We start from the raw sequence: 18,433 nt of genomic DNA, 5'->3' as shown, positions 1-18,433 counted from the left end.
ACTCTGCATACCCTCTGGGTTTAGCTCCTAGCAGAACTCTGCATACCCTCTGGGTTTAGCTCCTAGCAGAACTCTGCATACGAGGACTGGGTTTAGCACCTAGCAGAACTCTGCATACTAGGACTGGGTTTAACACCTAGCAGAACTCTGCATACTAGGACTGGGTTTAGCACCTAGCAGAACTCTGCATACTAGGACTGGGTTTAGCTCCAAGCAGAACTCTGCATACCCTCTGGGTTTAGCACCTAGCAGAACTCTGCATACCCTCTGGGTTTAGCTCCTAGCAGAACTCTGCATACTAGAACTGGGTTTAGCTCCTAGCAGAACTCTGCATACCCTCTGGGTTTAGCTCTTAGCAGAACTCTGCATACCCTCTGGGTTTAGCTCCTAGCAGAACTCTGCATACGAGGACTGGGTTTAGCTCCTAGCAGAACTCTGCATATTAGGACTGGGTTTAGGTCCTAGAAGTGAATGTCTGAACTCCCTTAAAATAGTTTAGCTTGTGGCACCGTAGCCAGTATACACTTCCTCAAAATAATCAGAATTGACGTTATTGCCGAGGAGTTCTTAGTCTGACGAACTAGGTGTAGTATTTTAAGATGTGCATGAAAACGAGCTGTGCCTCGTTGAATCCCTACTGTTGACCAATCACAGGAAAAAATGGGCGTAGACTTCGACGAGCCAGCTCCTGCTTGTATCGAGATAAAACCGTGTGCATGAACAGCTGAAAAAAAACAACAACGAACGAAACCTACTCATAATATAATACATGCACAAACTGTTGCAGATGGGAATGCCTACAGCCTGTCCTCTGGTGAGAAGCATATCACCCTCACTCTCGCTCTCTCCATCCCTCCCTCATTCTTTCTCCATCCCTCCCTCACTCTCTCCCTCCATCCCTCACTCTCTCTCTCCATCCACCCCTCACTCTCTCTCTCCATCCACCCCTCACTCTCCATCCATCCCTCCCTCACTCTCTCCATCCCTCCCTCACTCTCTCCATCCCTCCCTCACTCTCTCCATCCCTCCCTCACTCTCTCCATCCCTCCCTCACTCCCTCACTCTCAATCCCTCCCTCCCTCTCTATCCCTCCATCCCTCACTCTCCATCCCTCCCTCACTCTCCATCCCTCCATCCCTCACTCTCTCTCTCCCTCTCTCCATCCCTCACTCACTCCCTCCATCCATCCCTCCCTCCCTCACTCGACATCCCTCCCTCACTCTCCATCCCTCACTCTCTCCATCCCTACCTCCCTCACTCTCTCCATCCCTCCTTTACCCTCCCTCTCCATCCCTCCCTCCCTCACCCTCCATCCCTCCCTCACCCTCCATCCCTCCCTCTCCATCCCTCCCTCCCTCACTCACTCTCTCCATCCCTCACTCTCTCCATCCCTCTCTCCATCCCTCCCTCACTCTCCATCCCTCACTCGCCATCCCTCCCTCCCTCACTCTCCATCCCTCACCCTCCATCCCTCACTCTCTCTCTCCATCCCTCCCTCACTCTCCATCCCTCCCTCACTCACTCCATCCCTCACTCCATCCATCCCTCCCTCCCTCACTCTCCATCCCTCCCTCCCTCACTCTCCATCCCTCTCCATCCCTCACTCACTCTCCATCCCTCCCTCACTCTCCATCCCTCCCTCACTCGCCATCCCTCCCTCCCTCACTCTCCATCCCTCACCCTCCATCCCTCACTCTCTATCCCTCCCTCACTCACTCTCCATCCCTCCCTCACTCTCCATCCCTCCCTCACTCACTCTCCATCCCTCCCTCACTCACTCTCCATCCCTCCCTCACTCACTCTCTCAATCCCTCCCTCACTCACTCTCTCAATCCCTCCCTCACTCACTCTCCATCCCTCCCTCCCTCACTCTCCATCCCTCCCTCACTCTCCATCCCTCACCCTCCATCCCTCACTCTCTATCCCTCCCTCACTCACTCTCCATCCCTCCTTCACTCTCCATCCCTCCCTCACTCACTCTCCATCCCTCCCTCACTCACTCTCCATCCCTCCCTCACTCTCCATCCCTCACTCTCTATCCCTCCCTCACTCACTCACTCTCCATCCCTCCCTCACTCTCCATCCCTCACCCTCCCTCTCTCACTCGCCATCCCTCCCTCACCCTCCATCCCTCACTCTCTCTCTATCCCTCCCTCACTCACTCTCCATCCCTCCCTCCCTCACCCTCCCTCCCTCACTCTCCATCCCTCCCCCACTCTCTCCATCCCTCCCTCACTCTCTCCATCCCTCCCTCACTCTCCATCCCTCCCTCCCTCTCTCTCTCCATCCCTCCCTCACTCTCCATCCCTCCCTCCCTCACTCTCCATCCCTCCCTCACTCTCCATCCAACCCTCACTCTCCATCCCTCCCTCACTCTCCATCCCTCCCTCACTCTCCATCCCTCCCTCACACTCTCCATCCCTCCCTCACTCACTCTCCATCCCTCCCTCACTCACTCTCCATCCCTCCCTCACTCACTCTCCATCCCTCCCTCACTCACTCTCCATCCCTCCCTCACTCACTCTCCATCCCTCCCTCACTCACTCTCCATCCCTCCCTCACTCACTCTCCATCCCTCACTCACCATCCATCCCTCACTCACTCTCCATCCCTCACCCTCCCTCTCTCACTCGCCATCCCTCCCTCACCCTCCATCCCTCACTCTCTATCCCTCCCTCACTCACTCTCCATCCCTCCCTCACTCACTCTCCATCCCTCCCTCACTCACTCTCCATCCCTCCCTCACTCACTCTCCATCCCTCCCTCACTCACTCTCCATCCCTCCCCCACTCTCTCCATCCCTCCCTCACTCTCTCCATCCCTCCCTCACTCTCCATCCCTCCCTCCCTCACTCTCCATCCCTCCCTCCCTCACTCTCCATCCATCCCTCCCTCACTCTCCATCCCTCCCTCACTCTCCATCCCTCCCTCACTCACTCTCCATCCCTCCCTCACTCACTCTCCATCCCTCCCTCACTCACTCTCCATCCCTCCCTCACTCACTCTCCATCCCTCCCTCACTCACTCTCCATCCCTCCCTCACTCACCCTCCATCCCTCACTCTCCATCCCTCCCTCACTCACCCTCCATCCCTCACTCTCCATCCCTCCCTCACTCTCTCCATCCCTCCCTCACTCACTCCATCTCTCCCTCACTCACTCTCCATCCCTCCCTCACTCACTCTCCATCCCTCCCTCACTCACTCTCCATCCCTCACCCTCCATCCCTCACTCTCCATCCCTCCCTCACTCACTCTCCATCCCTCCCTCACACTCTCCATCCCTCCCTCACTCACTCTCCATCCCTCCCTCACTCACTCTCCATCCCTCCCTCCCTCCCTCTCCATCCCTCCCTCCCTCCCTCTCCATCCCTCCCTCCCTCACTCACTCTCTCCATCCCTCACTCTCTCCATCCCTCACTCTCTCCATCCCTCACTCTCCATCCCTCCCTCACTCTCCATCCCTCCCTCACTCTCCATCCCTCACTCGCCATCCCTCCCTCCCTCACTCTCCATCCCTCACTCTCTATCCCTCTCACTCACTCTCCATCCCTCCCTCACTCTCCATCCCTCCCTCACTCACTCCATCCATCCCTCCCTCACTCACTCTCCATCCCTCACTCACTCTCCATCCCTCCCTCCCTCACTCACTCTCTCCATCCCTCACTCACTCTCTCCATCCCTCACTCTCTCCATCCCTCACTCTCCATCCCTCCCTCACTCTCCATCCCTCACTCGCCATCCCTCCCTCACTCACTCTCCATCCCTCACTCTCTATCCCTCTCACTCACTCTCCATCCCTCCCTCACTCTCCATCCCTCCCTCACTCACTCCATCCCTCACTCACTCCATCCATCCCTCCCTCCCTCACTCTCCATCCCTCCCTCCCTCACTCTCCATCCCTCCCTCCCTCACCCTCCATCCCTCACTCTCTATCCCTCCCACACTCTCCATCCCTCCCACACTCTCCATCCCTCCCTCACTCTCCATCCCTCCCTCACTCTCCATCCCTCCCTCACACTCTCCATCCCTCCCTCACACTCTCCATCCCTCCCTCACTCACTCTATATCCATCCCTCACTCACTCTATATCCCTCCCTCCCTCCCTCACACTCTCCATCCCTCCCTCACACTCTCCATCCCTCCGTCCCTCACTCACTCTCTATCCCTCTGTCCCTCACTCACTCTCCATCCCTCCCTCTCTCCATCCCTCCCTCCCTCCCTCACTCTCCATCCCTCCCTCACTCTCCATCCCTCACTCTCTCTATCCCTCCCTCACTCTCTCTATCCCTCCCTCACTCTCTCCATCCCTCCCTCACTCTCCATCCCTCCCTTCCTATCCCTCACTCTCTCTCCTTCCATCCCTCCCTCTCTATCCCTCCATCACTCTCCATCCCTCCCTCACTCTCTCCCTCCATCCCTCACACTCTCTCTCCCTCCATCCACCCCTCACTCCCTATCCCTCCCACTCTCCATCCATCCTTCACTCACTCTCCATCCATCCCTCCCCAACTAACTCGACATCCCTCCCTCACTCTCTCCATCCCTCCCTCACTCTCCATCCCTCCCTCACTCTCCATCCCTCCCTCACTCTCTCCATCCCTCCCTCACTCACTCTCCATCCCTCCCTCACTCACTCTCCATCCCTCCCTCCCTCCCTCTCCATCCCTCCCTCCATCCCTCCCTCACTCTCTCCTTCCATCTCTCCTTCCCTCCCTCCCTCCCTCTCCCTCCATCCATCAATCCCTCCCTCACTCTCCATACCTCCCTCACTCTCCCCCTCCCTATCCTTCCCTCACTCCATCCCTCACTCTTCATCCATCCCTCACCCTCTCTCCATCCATCCCTCCCCCACTCACTCGACATCCCTCCCTCACTCACTCGACATCCCTACCTCACTCTCTCCATCCCTCCCTCACTCTCCATCCCTCCCTCACTCTCTCCCTCCATCCCTCTCCATCCCTCTCTCCCTCCCTCCCTCCCTCACCATCCCTCTCTCCCTCCCTCCCTCCCTCACCATCCCTCCCTCTCTCCCTCACCATCCATCCCTCTCTCCCTCACCATCCATCCCTCTCTCCCTCACCCTCCATCTCTCCCTCACCCTCACTCTCTCCATCCCTCCCTCACCCTCCATCCCTCTCCAACACTCCCTCACCCACTCTCTATCCCTCACTCACTCACTCCATCCATCCCTCCCTCACTCTCTCCATCCCTCCATTCCTCACTCTCTCCATCCCTCACTCTCCATCCCCCCATTCCTCACTCTCTATCCCTCCCTCCCTCACTCACTCCATCCCTCCCTCACTCTCCATCTCTCCATCCCTCACTCTCTCCATCATCCCTCTCACCTTTCACTCCAGTGATGAGTAAATCCACAGCTGTCTTGTATTTTTGTATGGCTGTACTGTACTCTCCCTCCTTCTCGCTTTCCATCGCAGCTGTGAGCTCATTGGCTGCCTGCCTCAGATAGCCCGCCTCCCCGCCGTCCGGATTGGGCAAGGGCAGCGACAGAAGTTCTGATTGGTCGTGTGATGCGCTCGGTTGGTCTGGGCAAGAGAAATTAGGAATGATAAAGAACAGGAAGAAAAGACAGTCCGGGTGGCCATCTGATTAATTGTTCAGCAGTCAAATTGTTCAGCAGTCAAATTGTTCAGCAGTCTTATGGGGGTAGAAGCTGTTAAGGGTGTATGTGTGATAGAGAGTGATGGTGTGATAGAGTTTTATTTTATTTGTTTATTTCACCTTTACTTAACCAGGTAGGCTAGTTGAGAACAAGTTCTCATTTACAACTGTGACCTGGCCAAGATAAAGCAAAGCAGTTTGACACAAACAACAACACAGAGTTACACATGGAATAAACAAAACATACAGTCAATAACACAGTAGAAAAAGTCTATATACAATGAGTGCAAATGTAGTAAAATTAGGGAGGTAAAGGCAATAAATAGGCCGTAGTAGTTACAATTTAGCAAATGAACACTGGAGTGATAGATGTGCAAGTAGAAATACTGGTGTACAAAAGAGCAGAAAAGTAAATAAAAACAATATGGGGATGAGGTAGGTAGATTGGATGGGCTATTTACAGATGGGCTGTGTACAGCGATCAGTTATCTGCTCAGATAGCTGATGTTTAAAGTTAGCGAGGGAGATAAAAGTCTCCAACTTCAGCAATTTTTGCAATTTGTTCCAGTCATTGGCAGCAGAGAACTGGAAGGAAAGGCGGCCAAAGAAGGTGTTGGCTTTGGGGATGACCAGTGAGATATACCTGCGAAGGGTGGGTGTTGTTATGGTGACCAGTAAGCTGAGATAAGGCGGAGCTTTCCCTAGCAAAGACTTATAGATGACCTGGAGCCAGTGGGTTTGGCGACGAATATGTAGCGAGGGCCAGCCAACGAGAGCATGCAGGTCACAGTGGTGGGTCGTTTTTGGGGCTTTGGTGACAAAACGGATGGCACTGTAATAGACTGCATCCAGTTTGCTGAGTAGAGTGTTGGAAGCCATTTTGTAAATGACGTCGCCGAAGTTGAGGATCGGTAGGATAAGCCAGTTTTACGAGGGTATGTTTGGCGGTGTGAGTGAAAGAGGCTTTGTTGCGAAATAGGAAGCTGATTCTAGATTTACATTTTGGATTGGAGATGTTTAATATGAGTCTGGAAGGAGAGTTTACAGTCTAACCAGACACCTAGGCATTTGTAGTCATTCACATATTCTAAGTCAGAACCGTCCAGAGTAGTGATGCTGGACGGGCGGGCAGGTGCGGGCAGCGATCGGTTGAATAGCATGCATTTAGTTTTACTAGCGTTTAAGAGCAGTTGGAGGCCACGGAAGGATAGTTGAATGGCATTGAAGCTCGTTTGGAGGTTTGTTAACACAGTGTCCAAAGAAGGGCCAGAAGTATACAGAATGGTGTCGTCTGCGTAGAGGTGGATCAGGGAATCACCAGCAACGAGCGACATCGTTGATGTATACAGAGAAAAGAATCAGCCCGAGAATTGAACCCTGTGGCACCCCCATAGAAATTGCCAGATAGAACTCCATCTGAGAAGTAGTTGGTGAACCAGGTGAGGCAGTCATCTGAGAAACCAAGGCTGTTGAGTCTGCCGATAAGATTATGGTGATTGACAGAGTCGAAAGCCTTGGCCAGATCAATGAACACGGCTGTACAGTAATGTTTCTTATCGATGGCGGTTATGATGTCGTTTAGGACCTTGAGCGTGGCTGAGGTGCACCCATGACCAGCTCTGAAACCGAATTGCACAGCGGAGAAGGTACGGTGAGATTCTAAACGGTCGGTGATGTTTATTAACTTGGCTTTCGAAGACTTTAGAAAGGCAGGGCAGGATGGATATAGGTCTATAACAGTTTGGGTCTAGGGTGTCACCCCCTTTGAAGAGGGGGATGACCGCGGCAGCTTTCCCATCTTTAGGAATCTCAGACGACACGAAAGAGAGGTTGAACAGGCTGGTAATAGGGGTTGGACAATAGTTTCAGAGATAGAGGGTCCAGATTGTCAAGCACAGCTGATTTGTACGGGTCCAGGTTTTGCAGCTCTTTCAGAACATCTGCTATCTGGATTTGGGTGAAGGAGAAGCTGGGGAGGCTTGAGCAAGTAGCTGCGAGGGGAGCGGAGTTGTTGGCCGGGGTTGGGGTAGCCAGGAGGAAAGCATGGCCAGCTGTGGAGAAATGTTTATTGAAATTCTCAATTATTGTAGATTTATCAGTGGTGACAGTGTTACCTAGCCTCAGCAGGGAGGAGGTGCTTTTGTTCTCCATGGACTTCAGTGTCCCAGAACTTTTTGGAGTTGGAGCTACAGGATGCAAATTTCTGCCTGAAAAAGCTAGCCTTTGCTTTCCTGACTGACTGCGTGTATTGGTTCCTGACTTCCCTGAACAGTTGCATATCGCGGGGACTATTCGATGCTATTGCAGTCCGCCACATGATGTTTTTGTGCTGGTCGAGGGCAGTCAGGTCTGGAGTGAACCAAGGGCTATATCTGTTCCTGGTTCAACATTTTTTGAACGGAGCATGCTTATCTAATATGTTGAGGAAAGCACTTTTAAAGAATGACCAGGCATCCTCTACCGACGGGATGAGGTCAATATCCTTCCAGGATACCTGGACCAGGTCGAATAGAAAGGCCTGCTCGCTGAAGTGTTTTAGGGAGCATTTGACAGTGATGAGGGGTGGTCGTTTGACCGCAAATTCTGAAGATCGATGGGGGCGATCAATTCACATATGTTGTCCAGGGCACAGCTGGGAGCTGAGGGGGATCGATAACAGGCAGCAACAGTGAGAGACTTATTTCTGGAGAGATACGTTTTTTTTTAATTAGTGTGATAGAGATTGATAGTGTGATAGAGAGTGAGTGTGATAGAGAGTGTGAGAGAGATTGATAGTGTGATAGAGAGTGAGAGAGAGTGATAGTGAAAGTGTGATAGATAGTGATTGTGTGATAGATAGTGAAAGTGTGATAGAGAGTGTGAGAGATAGAGAGTGTGATAGAGAGTGATAGTGTGATAGAGAGTGAAAGTGTGATAGATAGTGATAGTGTGATAGAGAGTGATAGTGAGTGTGATAGAGAGTGATAGTGAGTGTGATAGTGAGTGTGATAGAGTGTGAGAGTGTGATAGAGATTGATAGTGTGATAGAGAGTGTGAGAGTGTGATAGATAGTGATAGATAGTGAAAGTGTGATTTAGAGTGATAGATAGTGATAGTGTGATAGAGAGTGAAAGTGTGAGAGAGTGATAGTGAGTGTGATAGAGAGTGAAAGTGTGATAGAGAGTGAGTGTGTGATAGAGAGTGTGATAGAGAGTGAGTGTGTGATAGAGAGTGTGATAGAGAGTGATAGTGTGATAGAGAGTGATAGTGTGATAGAGAGTGTGATAGAGTGATAGTGTGATAGAGAGTGTGATAGAGAGTGTGATAGAGAGTGTGAGAGTGTGATAGAGAGTGATAGTGTGATAGAGAGTGATAGTGTGATAGAGAGTGATAGAGAGTGTAATATATAGTGATAGTGTGATAGAGAGTGTAATATATAGTGATAGTGTGATTGAGAGTGATAGAGTGATAGTGTGATAGAGAGTGTGATAGAGTGATAGTGTGATAGAGAGTGTGATAGTGTGATAGAGAGTGATAGTGTGATAGAGAGGGATGGTGTGATAGAGAGGGTGTGTCATGTCGCTGTGGTTTTGTAATGTTGCTGTTTCCAGTAACTGGATAAAAAGTGACATATCTGTGGTGGCACTTGATTGATTGAGTGTGTGTGTGTGTGTGTGTGTGTGTGTGTGTGTGTGTGTGTGTGTGTGTGTGTGTGTGTGTGTGTGTGTGTGTGTGTAACCTCTGACCTTCTTTAGCACAGGGGTCGAAGATGGCGAGGTCGTTGTCGGAGAGAGTAGGGGGCGGTACTTCCTCTGAAGGCTCCTCCCGCATCACGGAATCGAACAGCGAATCAAACTCCTCCTGAGACTGTGATTGGTCTGTTCTGAGGACGCAGGGCTGGAACGGATTAAGAGCTAGGGAAGAGAAGCACCAATAACAGTAAAGCCAGGAAGGCAAATGTCCAGGACATCGAGACGGGACACCACAGGACAGACACTTTTACATTACATTACATTTAAGTCATTTAGCAGACGCTCTTATCCAGAGCGACACTTCTTTGTCATTTTGGCAGGAAGCCCTCGAAGAGGCTTCCTCTCCTCATCCCCTGTCGTTCAACTGCACGGTTGTGAAAGACCAAGGAGGGGTTGGGAGGCGGGGGGTGTGTGTGTTGGGAGGCGGGGGGGGGGCGGTGTTGGGTTGGGAGGCTGGGGGGTGTGTGTGTTGGGTTGGGAGGCGGGGGGGGTGTGTGTGTTGTGTGTTGGGTTGGGAGGCGGGGTGGTGTGTGTTGGGAGGCTGGGGGTGTGTGTGTGTTGGGTTGGGAGGCGGGGTGGTGTGTGTGTGTGTTGGGTTGGGAGGCGGGGGGGTGTGTGTGTGTTGGGTTGGGAGGCGGGGTGGTGTGTGTGTTGGGTTGGGAGGCGGGGGGGTGTGTGTGTGTGTTGGGTTGGGAGGCGGGGTGTTGGGTTGGGAGGCAGGGTGGTGTGTGTGTGTGTTGGGTTGGGAGGTGAGGTGTTGGGTTGGGAGGCGGGGTGGTGTGTGTGTGTTGGGTTGGGAGGCGGGGGGGTGTGTGTGTGTTGGGTTGGGAGGCGGGGGTGGTGTGTGTGTGTTGGGTTGGGAGGCGGGGGTGGTGTGTGTGTGTTGGGTTGGGAGGCGGGGTGGTGTGTGTTGGGTTGGGAGGCGGGGTGGTGTGTGTGTTGGGTTGGGAGGCGGGGGGGGTGTGTGTGTGTTGGGTTGGGAGGCGGGGGGTGTGTGTGTGTTGGGTTGGGAGGCGGGGGTGGTGTGTGTGTGTTGGGTTGGGAGGCGGGGGGTGTGTGTTGGTTTGGGAGGCGGGGTGGTGTGTGTGTGGGTTGGGAGGCGGGGGGGTGTGTGTGTTGGGTTGGGAGGCGGGGGGTGTGTGTGTGTTGGGTTGGGAGGCGGGGGGGTGTGTGTGTGTTGGGTTGGGAGGCGGGGTGGTGTGTGTGTTGGGTTGGGAGGCGGGGTGATGTGTGTGTGTTGGGTTGGGAGGCGGGGTGGTGTGTGTGTGTGTTGGGTTGGGAGGCGGGGGTGGGTGTGTGTGTTGGGTTGGGAGGCGGGGGGGTGTGTGTGTGTTGGGTTGGGAGGCGGGGGTGGTGTGTGTGTGTTGGGTTGGGAGGCGGGGGGGTGTGTGTTGGGTTGGGAGGCGGGGTGGTGTGTGTTGGGTTGGGAGGCGGGGGGTGTGTGTGTGTTGGGTTGGGAGGCGGGGGGGTGTGTGTGTGTTGGGTTGGGAGGCGGGGGGGTGTGTGTGTTGGGTTGGGAGGCGGGGGTGGTGTGTGTGTGTTGGGTTGGGAGGCGGGGGGGTGTGTGTTGGTTTGGGAGGCGGGGTGGTGTGTGTGTGGGTTGGGAGGCGGGGGGTGTGTGTGTGTTGGGTTGGGAGGCGGGGGTGTGTGTGTGTGTTGGGTTGGGAGGCGGGGGGTGTGTGTGTGTGTTGGGTTGGGAGGCGGGGGGGGTGTGTGTGTGTGTTGGGTTGGGAGGCGGGGTGGTGTGTGTGTTGGGTTGGGAGGCGGGGTGATGTGTGTGTTGGGTTGGGAGGCGGGGTGGTGTGTGTGTGTGTTGGGTTGGGAGGCGGGGGTGGTGTGTGTGTGTTGGGTTGGGAGCGGGGGTGGTGTGTGTGTGTTGGGTTGGGAGGCGGGGGGTGGTGTGTGTGTGTTGGGTTGGGAGGCGGGGGGTGGTGTGTGTGTGTTGGGTTGGGAGGCGGGGTGGTGTGTGTGTGTTGGGTTGGGAGGCGGGGTGGTGTGTGTGTTGGGTTGGGAGGTGAGGTGTTGGGTTGGGAGGCAGGGTGGTGTGTGTGGGTTGGGTTGGGAGGCGGGGGGTGTGGGTGTGTGTGTGTGTTGGGTTTGGAGGCGGGGTGGTGTGTGTGTGTTGGGTTGGGAGGCGGTGGTGGTGTGTGTGTGTTGGGTTGGGAGGCGGGGGTGGTGTGTGTGTGTTGGGTTGGGAGGCGGGGGTGGTGTGTGTGTGTTGGGTTGGGAGGCGGGGGTGGTGTGTGTGTGTGTGTGTTGGGTTGGGAGGTGAGGTGTTGGGTTGAGAGGCAGGGTGGTGTGTGTGGGTTGGGTTGGGAGGCGGGGGGGGGTGTGTGTGTTGGGTTGGGAGGCGGGGTGGTGTGTGTGTGTTGGGTTGGGAGGCGGGGTGGTGTGTGTGTTGGGTTGGGAGGCGGGGGGTGTGTGTGTGTTGGGTTGGGAGGCGGGGGGTGTGTGTGTTGGGTTGGGAGGCGGGGGGTGTGTGTGTGTTGGGTTGGGAGGCGGGGGGTGTGTGTGTGTTGGGTTGGGAGGCGGGGGGTGTGTGTGTGTGTTGGGTTGGGAGGCGGGGTGGTGTGTGTGTGTTGGGTTGGGAGGGTGTGTGTGTGTTGGGTTGGGAGGCGGGGTGGTGTGTGTGTGTGTTGGGTTAGGAGGCGGGGTGGTGTGTGTTGGGTTGGGAGGCGGGGTGGTGTGTGTGTTGGGTTGGGAGGCGGGGTGGTGTGTGTGTTGGGTTGGGAGGGGGGGGTGTGTGTGTGTTGGGTTGGGAGGCTACCCGCTCTAACCACCAGGCTACCCGCTCTAACCACCAGGCTACCCGCTCTAACCACCAGGCTACCCGCTCTAACCACCAAGCTACCCGCTCTAACCACCAAGCTACCCGCTCTAACCACCAGGCTGCCCGCTCTAACCACCAGGCTGCCCGCTCTAACCACCAGGCTGCCCGCTCTAACCACCAGGCTGCCCGCTCTAACCACCAGGCTGCCCGCTCTAACCACCAGGCTGCCCGCTCTAACCACCAGGCTGCCCGCTCTAACCACCAGGCTGCCCGCTCTAACCACCAGGCTGCCCGCTCTAACCACCAAGCTGCCCGCTCTAACCACCAAGCTGCCCGCTCTAACCACCAAGCTGCCCGCTCTAACCACCAAGCTGCCCGCTCTAACCACCAAGCTGCCCGCTCTAACCACCAAGCTGCCCGCTCTAACCACCAAGCTGCCCGCTCTAACCACCAAGCTGCCCGCTCTAACCACCAAGCTACCCGCTCTAACCACTAAGCTACCCGCTCTAACCACCAAGCTACCCGCTCTAACCACCAAGCTACCCGCTCTAACCACTAAGCTACCCGCTCTAACCACTAAGCTACCCGCTCTAACCACTAAGCTACCCCCTCTTTAACCACTAAGCTACCCGCTCTAACCACCAAGCTACCCGCTCTAACCACCAAGCTACCCGCTCTAACCACTAAGCTACCCGCTCTAACCACTAAGCTACCCGCTCTAACCACTAAGCTACCCGCTCTAACCACTAAGCTACCCGCTCTAACCACTAAGCTTCCCGCTCTAACCACTAAGCTTCCCGCTCTAACCACTAAGCTTCCCGCTCTAACCACTAAGCTACCCGCTCTAACCACTAAGCTACCCGCTCTAACCACTAAGCTACCCGCTCTAACCACTAAGCTACCCGCTCTAACCACTAAGCTACCCGCTCTAACCACTAAGCTATACCATAATGCTTTCAACCCCAGTTTCCAGTTGATTGCAGAGAAAGTATAGGAGAAAAGGAGGATGCTACATTTGACTGAAGAGCTGTAGACTTTTCGTTTCTGCTGATTTCTACACTGAACAAATGTCAAATGTTGGCCTGTTGGAAACTACAACTCCCAACATGCATTGCACAGTTTGGACTTGATCTGATTTATCTCTCGAGAAACTGTACAATGTGCACATTGATTTCAGAAGAAAACAGAATGAAAACGGCTATAAAAATAATTTAACCAACGTCTCTCAAATAGTTGTTTTAAAAAATGAAAAATATCTACGTTAAAAATGGCTCGGGTGTGTTGTGCGTTTCTCTATGTTTCTTCTACCTCTGTCGTCTAGCTTCAGATCGCCGGGTACATCAGGAAGGTCCATTAACTCTTCCTCCTCCTCCTCCTCAGCTGTAGGTGTTACTGGAGTAGGACAACCCCCCATCTCACTGTAGGCCTCAGCTGCAACCTCAGGCTCGACTAGATCCGCGCCCAGTGAAAGCCCCAGCTTCTGGGGTTGGATAGGGGCCTCGGTCCCCTCCTCCTCCGCCGCAGGTTCACAGTCTGAGCCTCGACGCTGTGGCAGGGGGATGAGGGGGGGAGGGAGGGGGGTGGAGGAGGAGAGAGGAGAGGGGTCTAACGGCCTGATCACCTCACCACCCTAGGGGAGGGGGAGAGAGGGGTAGAGAGAGGGGAGGAGGAGAGAGGGGGAGCGAGGGGAGGGAGATAGATGGGTAGAGAGAGGGAAGGGGGAGCGAGGGGAGGGAGATAGATGGGTAGAGAGAGGGAAGGGGGAGAGAGGGGAGGGGGAGAGAGGGATAGCGAGGGGAGGGAGATAGATGGGTAGAGAGAGTTTAGTTGACTAATTTGACGATTTTAGGGCATTTTTCACCCTGCCAGCTCCTATTAGTTCTATTGAGCACTGTGGCACCAAATCGCCTTCTGAAAGTTCAAATCCCAAATTTGTTGTAGTATGTCACAATGGCAGCGTCTCTATAGTTGCCAATGAGACCTGCTCTCCTTATTTATAGATCAAATGTAAACAACTGTAAACAAATACTCATGGAACTCTGAGGTCGTTTCCTAATATAGGCATGACTATCTATTTCGCCAAATATCTCACAATGTGTATATTTGGATTTTTTTCAAGTTGGGCACCATTTTAAATCAGGAGAATCTCCTCTTTGTAATTATGTACGTCTGGGCAGCGAGCTCGGTTGTCATCGATCACTAAATATAATAATAATATATCCCATTTAGCAGACGCTTTTGTCCAAAGCGACTTACAAGTCGGCTGGGGCCACTACTGCATATGGGTGGCCCCAGTGGGAATCGAACCCACGACGCTTGGCGTTGCAAGCGCCATGCTCTACCGACTGAGCCACACAGGACTAGATCAGAAATAGTCAGATTCTACAGTAGCCTCACTCAGAAATAGTCAGAAGTTGAGGAGCAACAGGAGAATTCACGCTCAAAATAGTCTCTGTATGTTGTGCACGTGTGATAGTTGTGTTGGATACGTAAGATAACAATAGACCGATAAACATAACAATAATAAATAATAACAATAATAAATAATAACATAACATAATAAAAAAGCATCGTTTTTTTTTTTTTTTACATTGGGACTTTTTTCGTTTTCTTCCTCCCTGTCATTTTGGCCGGTAATTGCCAGCTAACGGAAGGAATGTTTGGTTATTTCTATGTTTCTCACCCTAAAGAAGTCCTTAAGCTGAGGGCTGTTGTAGAGAGCAGGGATATTGGTGGTGAATAGTAGCATGACCTCAGCTGCACTCCTCCTCTCCTCGATCACCCCTTCATCAAACCTACCTGAGAGAGAGAGAATGAGAGAGAGAGAGAGAGAATGAGAGAGACAGAGAGAGACAGAGAGAGAGACAGAGAGAAGAGAGAGTACTGTACGAATTGGTTTCGTAACATATCATCCCAAATTACAAAACATTTTTGAAAAGATAAATAAATGAGGATGTAACATATCATACGAAACGGAAAACTGTAAGCACACAAAAAACGGAGACCCGTTTTGGCTCGAGCACAACTACTGGCTGAAATGATGCAAAAGTTCTGGAGTATCACTTCAACTGGGTCGTACCAAAGAGCTGAGCGCCAGGGAACGAAGGGAAGTCCTCCTGTCTCCTGAACAGGTTTCTGTGTGTGTAGGACAGCTCTCCATATAGCTTCTTCAGTTCACTGTACCTCCTCCATACTATCACCTCTTTGACGTCCTCTGGACGACGCTTGGAGACAAACTAGAGCGAGAGACAGGGAGAGAGGAGAGAGAGAGAGACAGGAAGAGAGGAGAGAGAGAGAGAGAGAGAGGAAGAGAGGAGAGAGAGAGACAGGAAGAGAGAGAGAGAGAGAGACAGGAAGAGAGAGAGACAGGAAGAGAGAGAGAGAGAGAGAGAGAGACAGGAAGAGAGAGAGAGACAGGAAGAGAGAGAGAGACAGGAAGAGAGAGAGAGAGAGAGACAGGAAGAAAGAGAGAGAGACAGGAAGAGAGAGAGAGACAGGAAGAGAGAGAGAGAGACAGGAAGAGAGAGAGAGAGACAGGAAGAGAGAGAGAGACAGGAAGAGAGAGAGACAGAAAGAGAGGAGAGAGACAGGAAGAGGAGAGAGAGAGAGAAGGGATGGAGGGAAAAGAGGAGCGAAAGAAGCAAGAGGGAGAGAGAGAGAGAGACAGGAAGAGGAGAGAGAGACAGGAAGAGGAGAGAGAGACAGGAAGAGAGGAGAGAGACAGGAAGAGAGGAGAGAGAGACAAGAGAGAGAGAGAGAGAGAAGGGATGGAGGGAGAAGAGGAGCGAAAGAAGCAAGAGGGAGAGAGAGAGAGAAGGGATGGAGGGAAAAGAGGAGCGAAAGATGCAAGAGGGAGAGAGGAAGAGAGAGAGAGAGAGAGAGAAGGGATGGAGGGAGAAGAGGAGCAAAAGAAGCAAGAGGGAGAGAGACAGGTGGAAGGAAAGGACAAGGGTAATTCATCGAAAGTAAACATAGTGATGTGTGTACCGCATTTACATAGAATACGTTTATAGTACGAACTTCCTGTTTTTATATTTAGCTAGGCAACTCATGGTACAAACATTATCAGGCACAGACAACAGCACAAAGGGCAAGGTGGAGACAACAATACATCACACGAAGCAGCCACGAGTGTAAGTAAGAGTGTCCATGATTGAGTCTTGGACTGTAGAGATACTCGTTTGAGTGGTTTTTGCTGGACATTCCAGTCTCTAGCTGCAGTTAACTGACAAGAGGAGAGACCCAGGGATGTGTGTGTTTTGGCAACCTTTAACAGAATGTGACTGGCAGAACGGGTGTTGTATGTGATTGATGACGGCTGCAGTAGATATCTCAGATAGGGGGGAGTGAGGCCTAAGGGTTTTATAAATTAGCATCAACCAGTGGGTCTTGTGACGGGTATACAGAGATGACCAGTTCACAGAGGAGTATAGAGTGCAGCGATGTGTCCTACAAGGAGTATTGGTGGCAAATCTGATGGCCGAATGGTAAAAAACATCTAGCCGCCTGAGCACCTGCCGATCTATAAATGAAGTCTCTAATCTTGCATGGGTAGGATGGTCATCTGAATCAGGGTTAGTTTGACAGCTGGGGTGAAAGAGGAGTGATTTACGATAGAGGAAACCAAGTCTAGATTTAACTTTAGCCTGCAGCTTGGATTAGTGCTGAGAGAAGGACAGTGTACCTTCTAGCCATACTCCCAGGTACTTGTATGAGGTGACTAACCTCAAGCTCTATACCCTCAGAGGTAGTAATCACACTAGAGGGGAGAGGGGCATTCTTCTTACCCGAAACACATGACCTTTGATTTTAAAGGTGTTCACTTCACATGATAGGAGGATTTACATGCACAGTCAGCAATACTATCAGCAGCGAGAAGGCAAGTTGGAGGAGGAGGATGTGTGTAGAGAAGGGGGGGGGGGGGTATAAAACTACCCAAAGGGGTCAAGTCACGAGGGGTTCAATGCTGAAATCATGCAACAAATCACGAGTTTCCAACAATGCTCCTTTGGAATTGATTAGCTAATAAATGTGCTTGAGAGCAGAGATATTGGACCACTGTCTATTGAGCACATATTCACACACACACACACACACACACACACACACACACACACACACACACACACACACACACACACACACACACACACACACACACACACACACATATATATATGCATTGTATAAGTCTATCTTGACACCCTGACAAAGTCTCTATTAGCTAGCTATAGACAAGACTATTGCTGACAGTCAAAACAATGCATTAAAATGGCTAACGCTAACCAGCTACATAGTGGCTGACGCTACTAAGATACAAGATAAGACGACTTGACAAACCGACCCTTGCGGTGACTTTATATTCCGTGTGTCCCTTCTCGTGTGTGCGTGGTTCTGTCACCGAGAAAAAACGGTAATAATCTTCTTTCTCTTTCTTCCGAGACATCGCCGTGTGGAGTACAGATGTATACACTTGTTGTGGTTGTCACTAATTACCACACGCACAAAGTCAAAATGTGTATATCGTAAAAATGAATGAAAACAAAAATGTACTTTTTGGTCTTAATTTAAGGTTATAATTAGGCACAGGGTTAGCAGTGCGATTATGGTTAGGTTTAAAAATCAGATTGTAGAAATAGGCGGGATTTAGCAATTATTATGACTTTGTGGCTGTGGTAACTGGTGACGACTCCACAGCTTCCTGGTTGGTGGCGTGGTTTTTGCGTGAGCAGTGACACTCTCTGCTGAAGGGAGACATCGTCAGGTAATTTAGCTCACAGTTGAGTTGACTTTTTTTTCTCAGAGATTCAACTTTTATATGAAAAGTTTACACTATAAGCCTTTTATTGAATCTATGGATAAATATATATATATATATATATATATATATATATATATATATATATATATATATAATACTGATAGGTTAACATATGATAGGTTAGCAATGTTATAAGGGGCATGTTTTATTTGACCATATTCAATTACCATAAGTAACCCACAGGGGGCGCTATCTATCTTTTGTCACCAGCCAGTCAAGCATATGTAATGACCCTATCATGAGCGAGAGAGAGATTACATTTCCCATGCCAATAAAGCCCTTAAATTGGCATTTAGAGAGAGAGAGAGAGATGCTCTGGTCCCGGGCCTGTTCACAAACACAAACAGACCCCACAGAGCCCCAGGACAGCAACACAATAAGACCCAACCAAATCATGAGAAAACAAAAAGATAATTCCTTGACACATTGGGACGAATTAACAAAAAAACAGAGCAAACTAGAATGCTATTTGTCCCTAAACAGAGAGGACAC

At 51.9% G+C, this 18,433-nt stretch overlaps 1 protein-coding gene across 1 annotated transcript in view; it reads right to left on the bottom strand.

Moving 5' to 3' along the window:
• snx15 (sorting nexin 15) overlaps window positions 1-17,796 on the bottom strand; it is a 21,993-nt gene extending 4,197 nt beyond the window's left edge. The window contains exons 1-6 of the mRNA XM_064931027.1: window positions 17,465-17,796; window positions 15,200-15,356; window positions 14,804-14,919; window positions 13,429-13,750; window positions 9,345-9,512; window positions 5,346-5,543 (exon numbers count right to left, since the gene is read on the bottom strand). Of these exons, the coding sequence (XP_064787099.1) occupies window positions 5,346-5,543; window positions 9,345-9,512; window positions 13,429-13,750; window positions 14,804-14,919; window positions 15,200-15,356; window positions 17,465-17,566 (1,063 nt within the window). The 5' untranslated portion in view covers window positions 17,567-17,796. The remainder of the gene's footprint in view (window positions 1-5,345; window positions 5,544-9,344; window positions 9,513-13,428; window positions 13,751-14,803; window positions 14,920-15,199; window positions 15,357-17,464) is intronic.
• Between the last annotated feature and the right edge of the window lie 637 nt (window positions 17,797-18,433).

The sequence above is a fragment of the Oncorhynchus masou genome, chromosome 23 (assembly GCF_036934945.1).
Source record: "Oncorhynchus masou masou isolate Uvic2021 chromosome 23, UVic_Omas_1.1, whole genome shotgun sequence".
NCBI lineage: Eukaryota > Metazoa > Chordata > Actinopteri > Salmoniformes > Salmonidae > Oncorhynchus > Oncorhynchus masou.
This window is presented reverse-complemented; position numbering and strand designations above follow the sequence as displayed.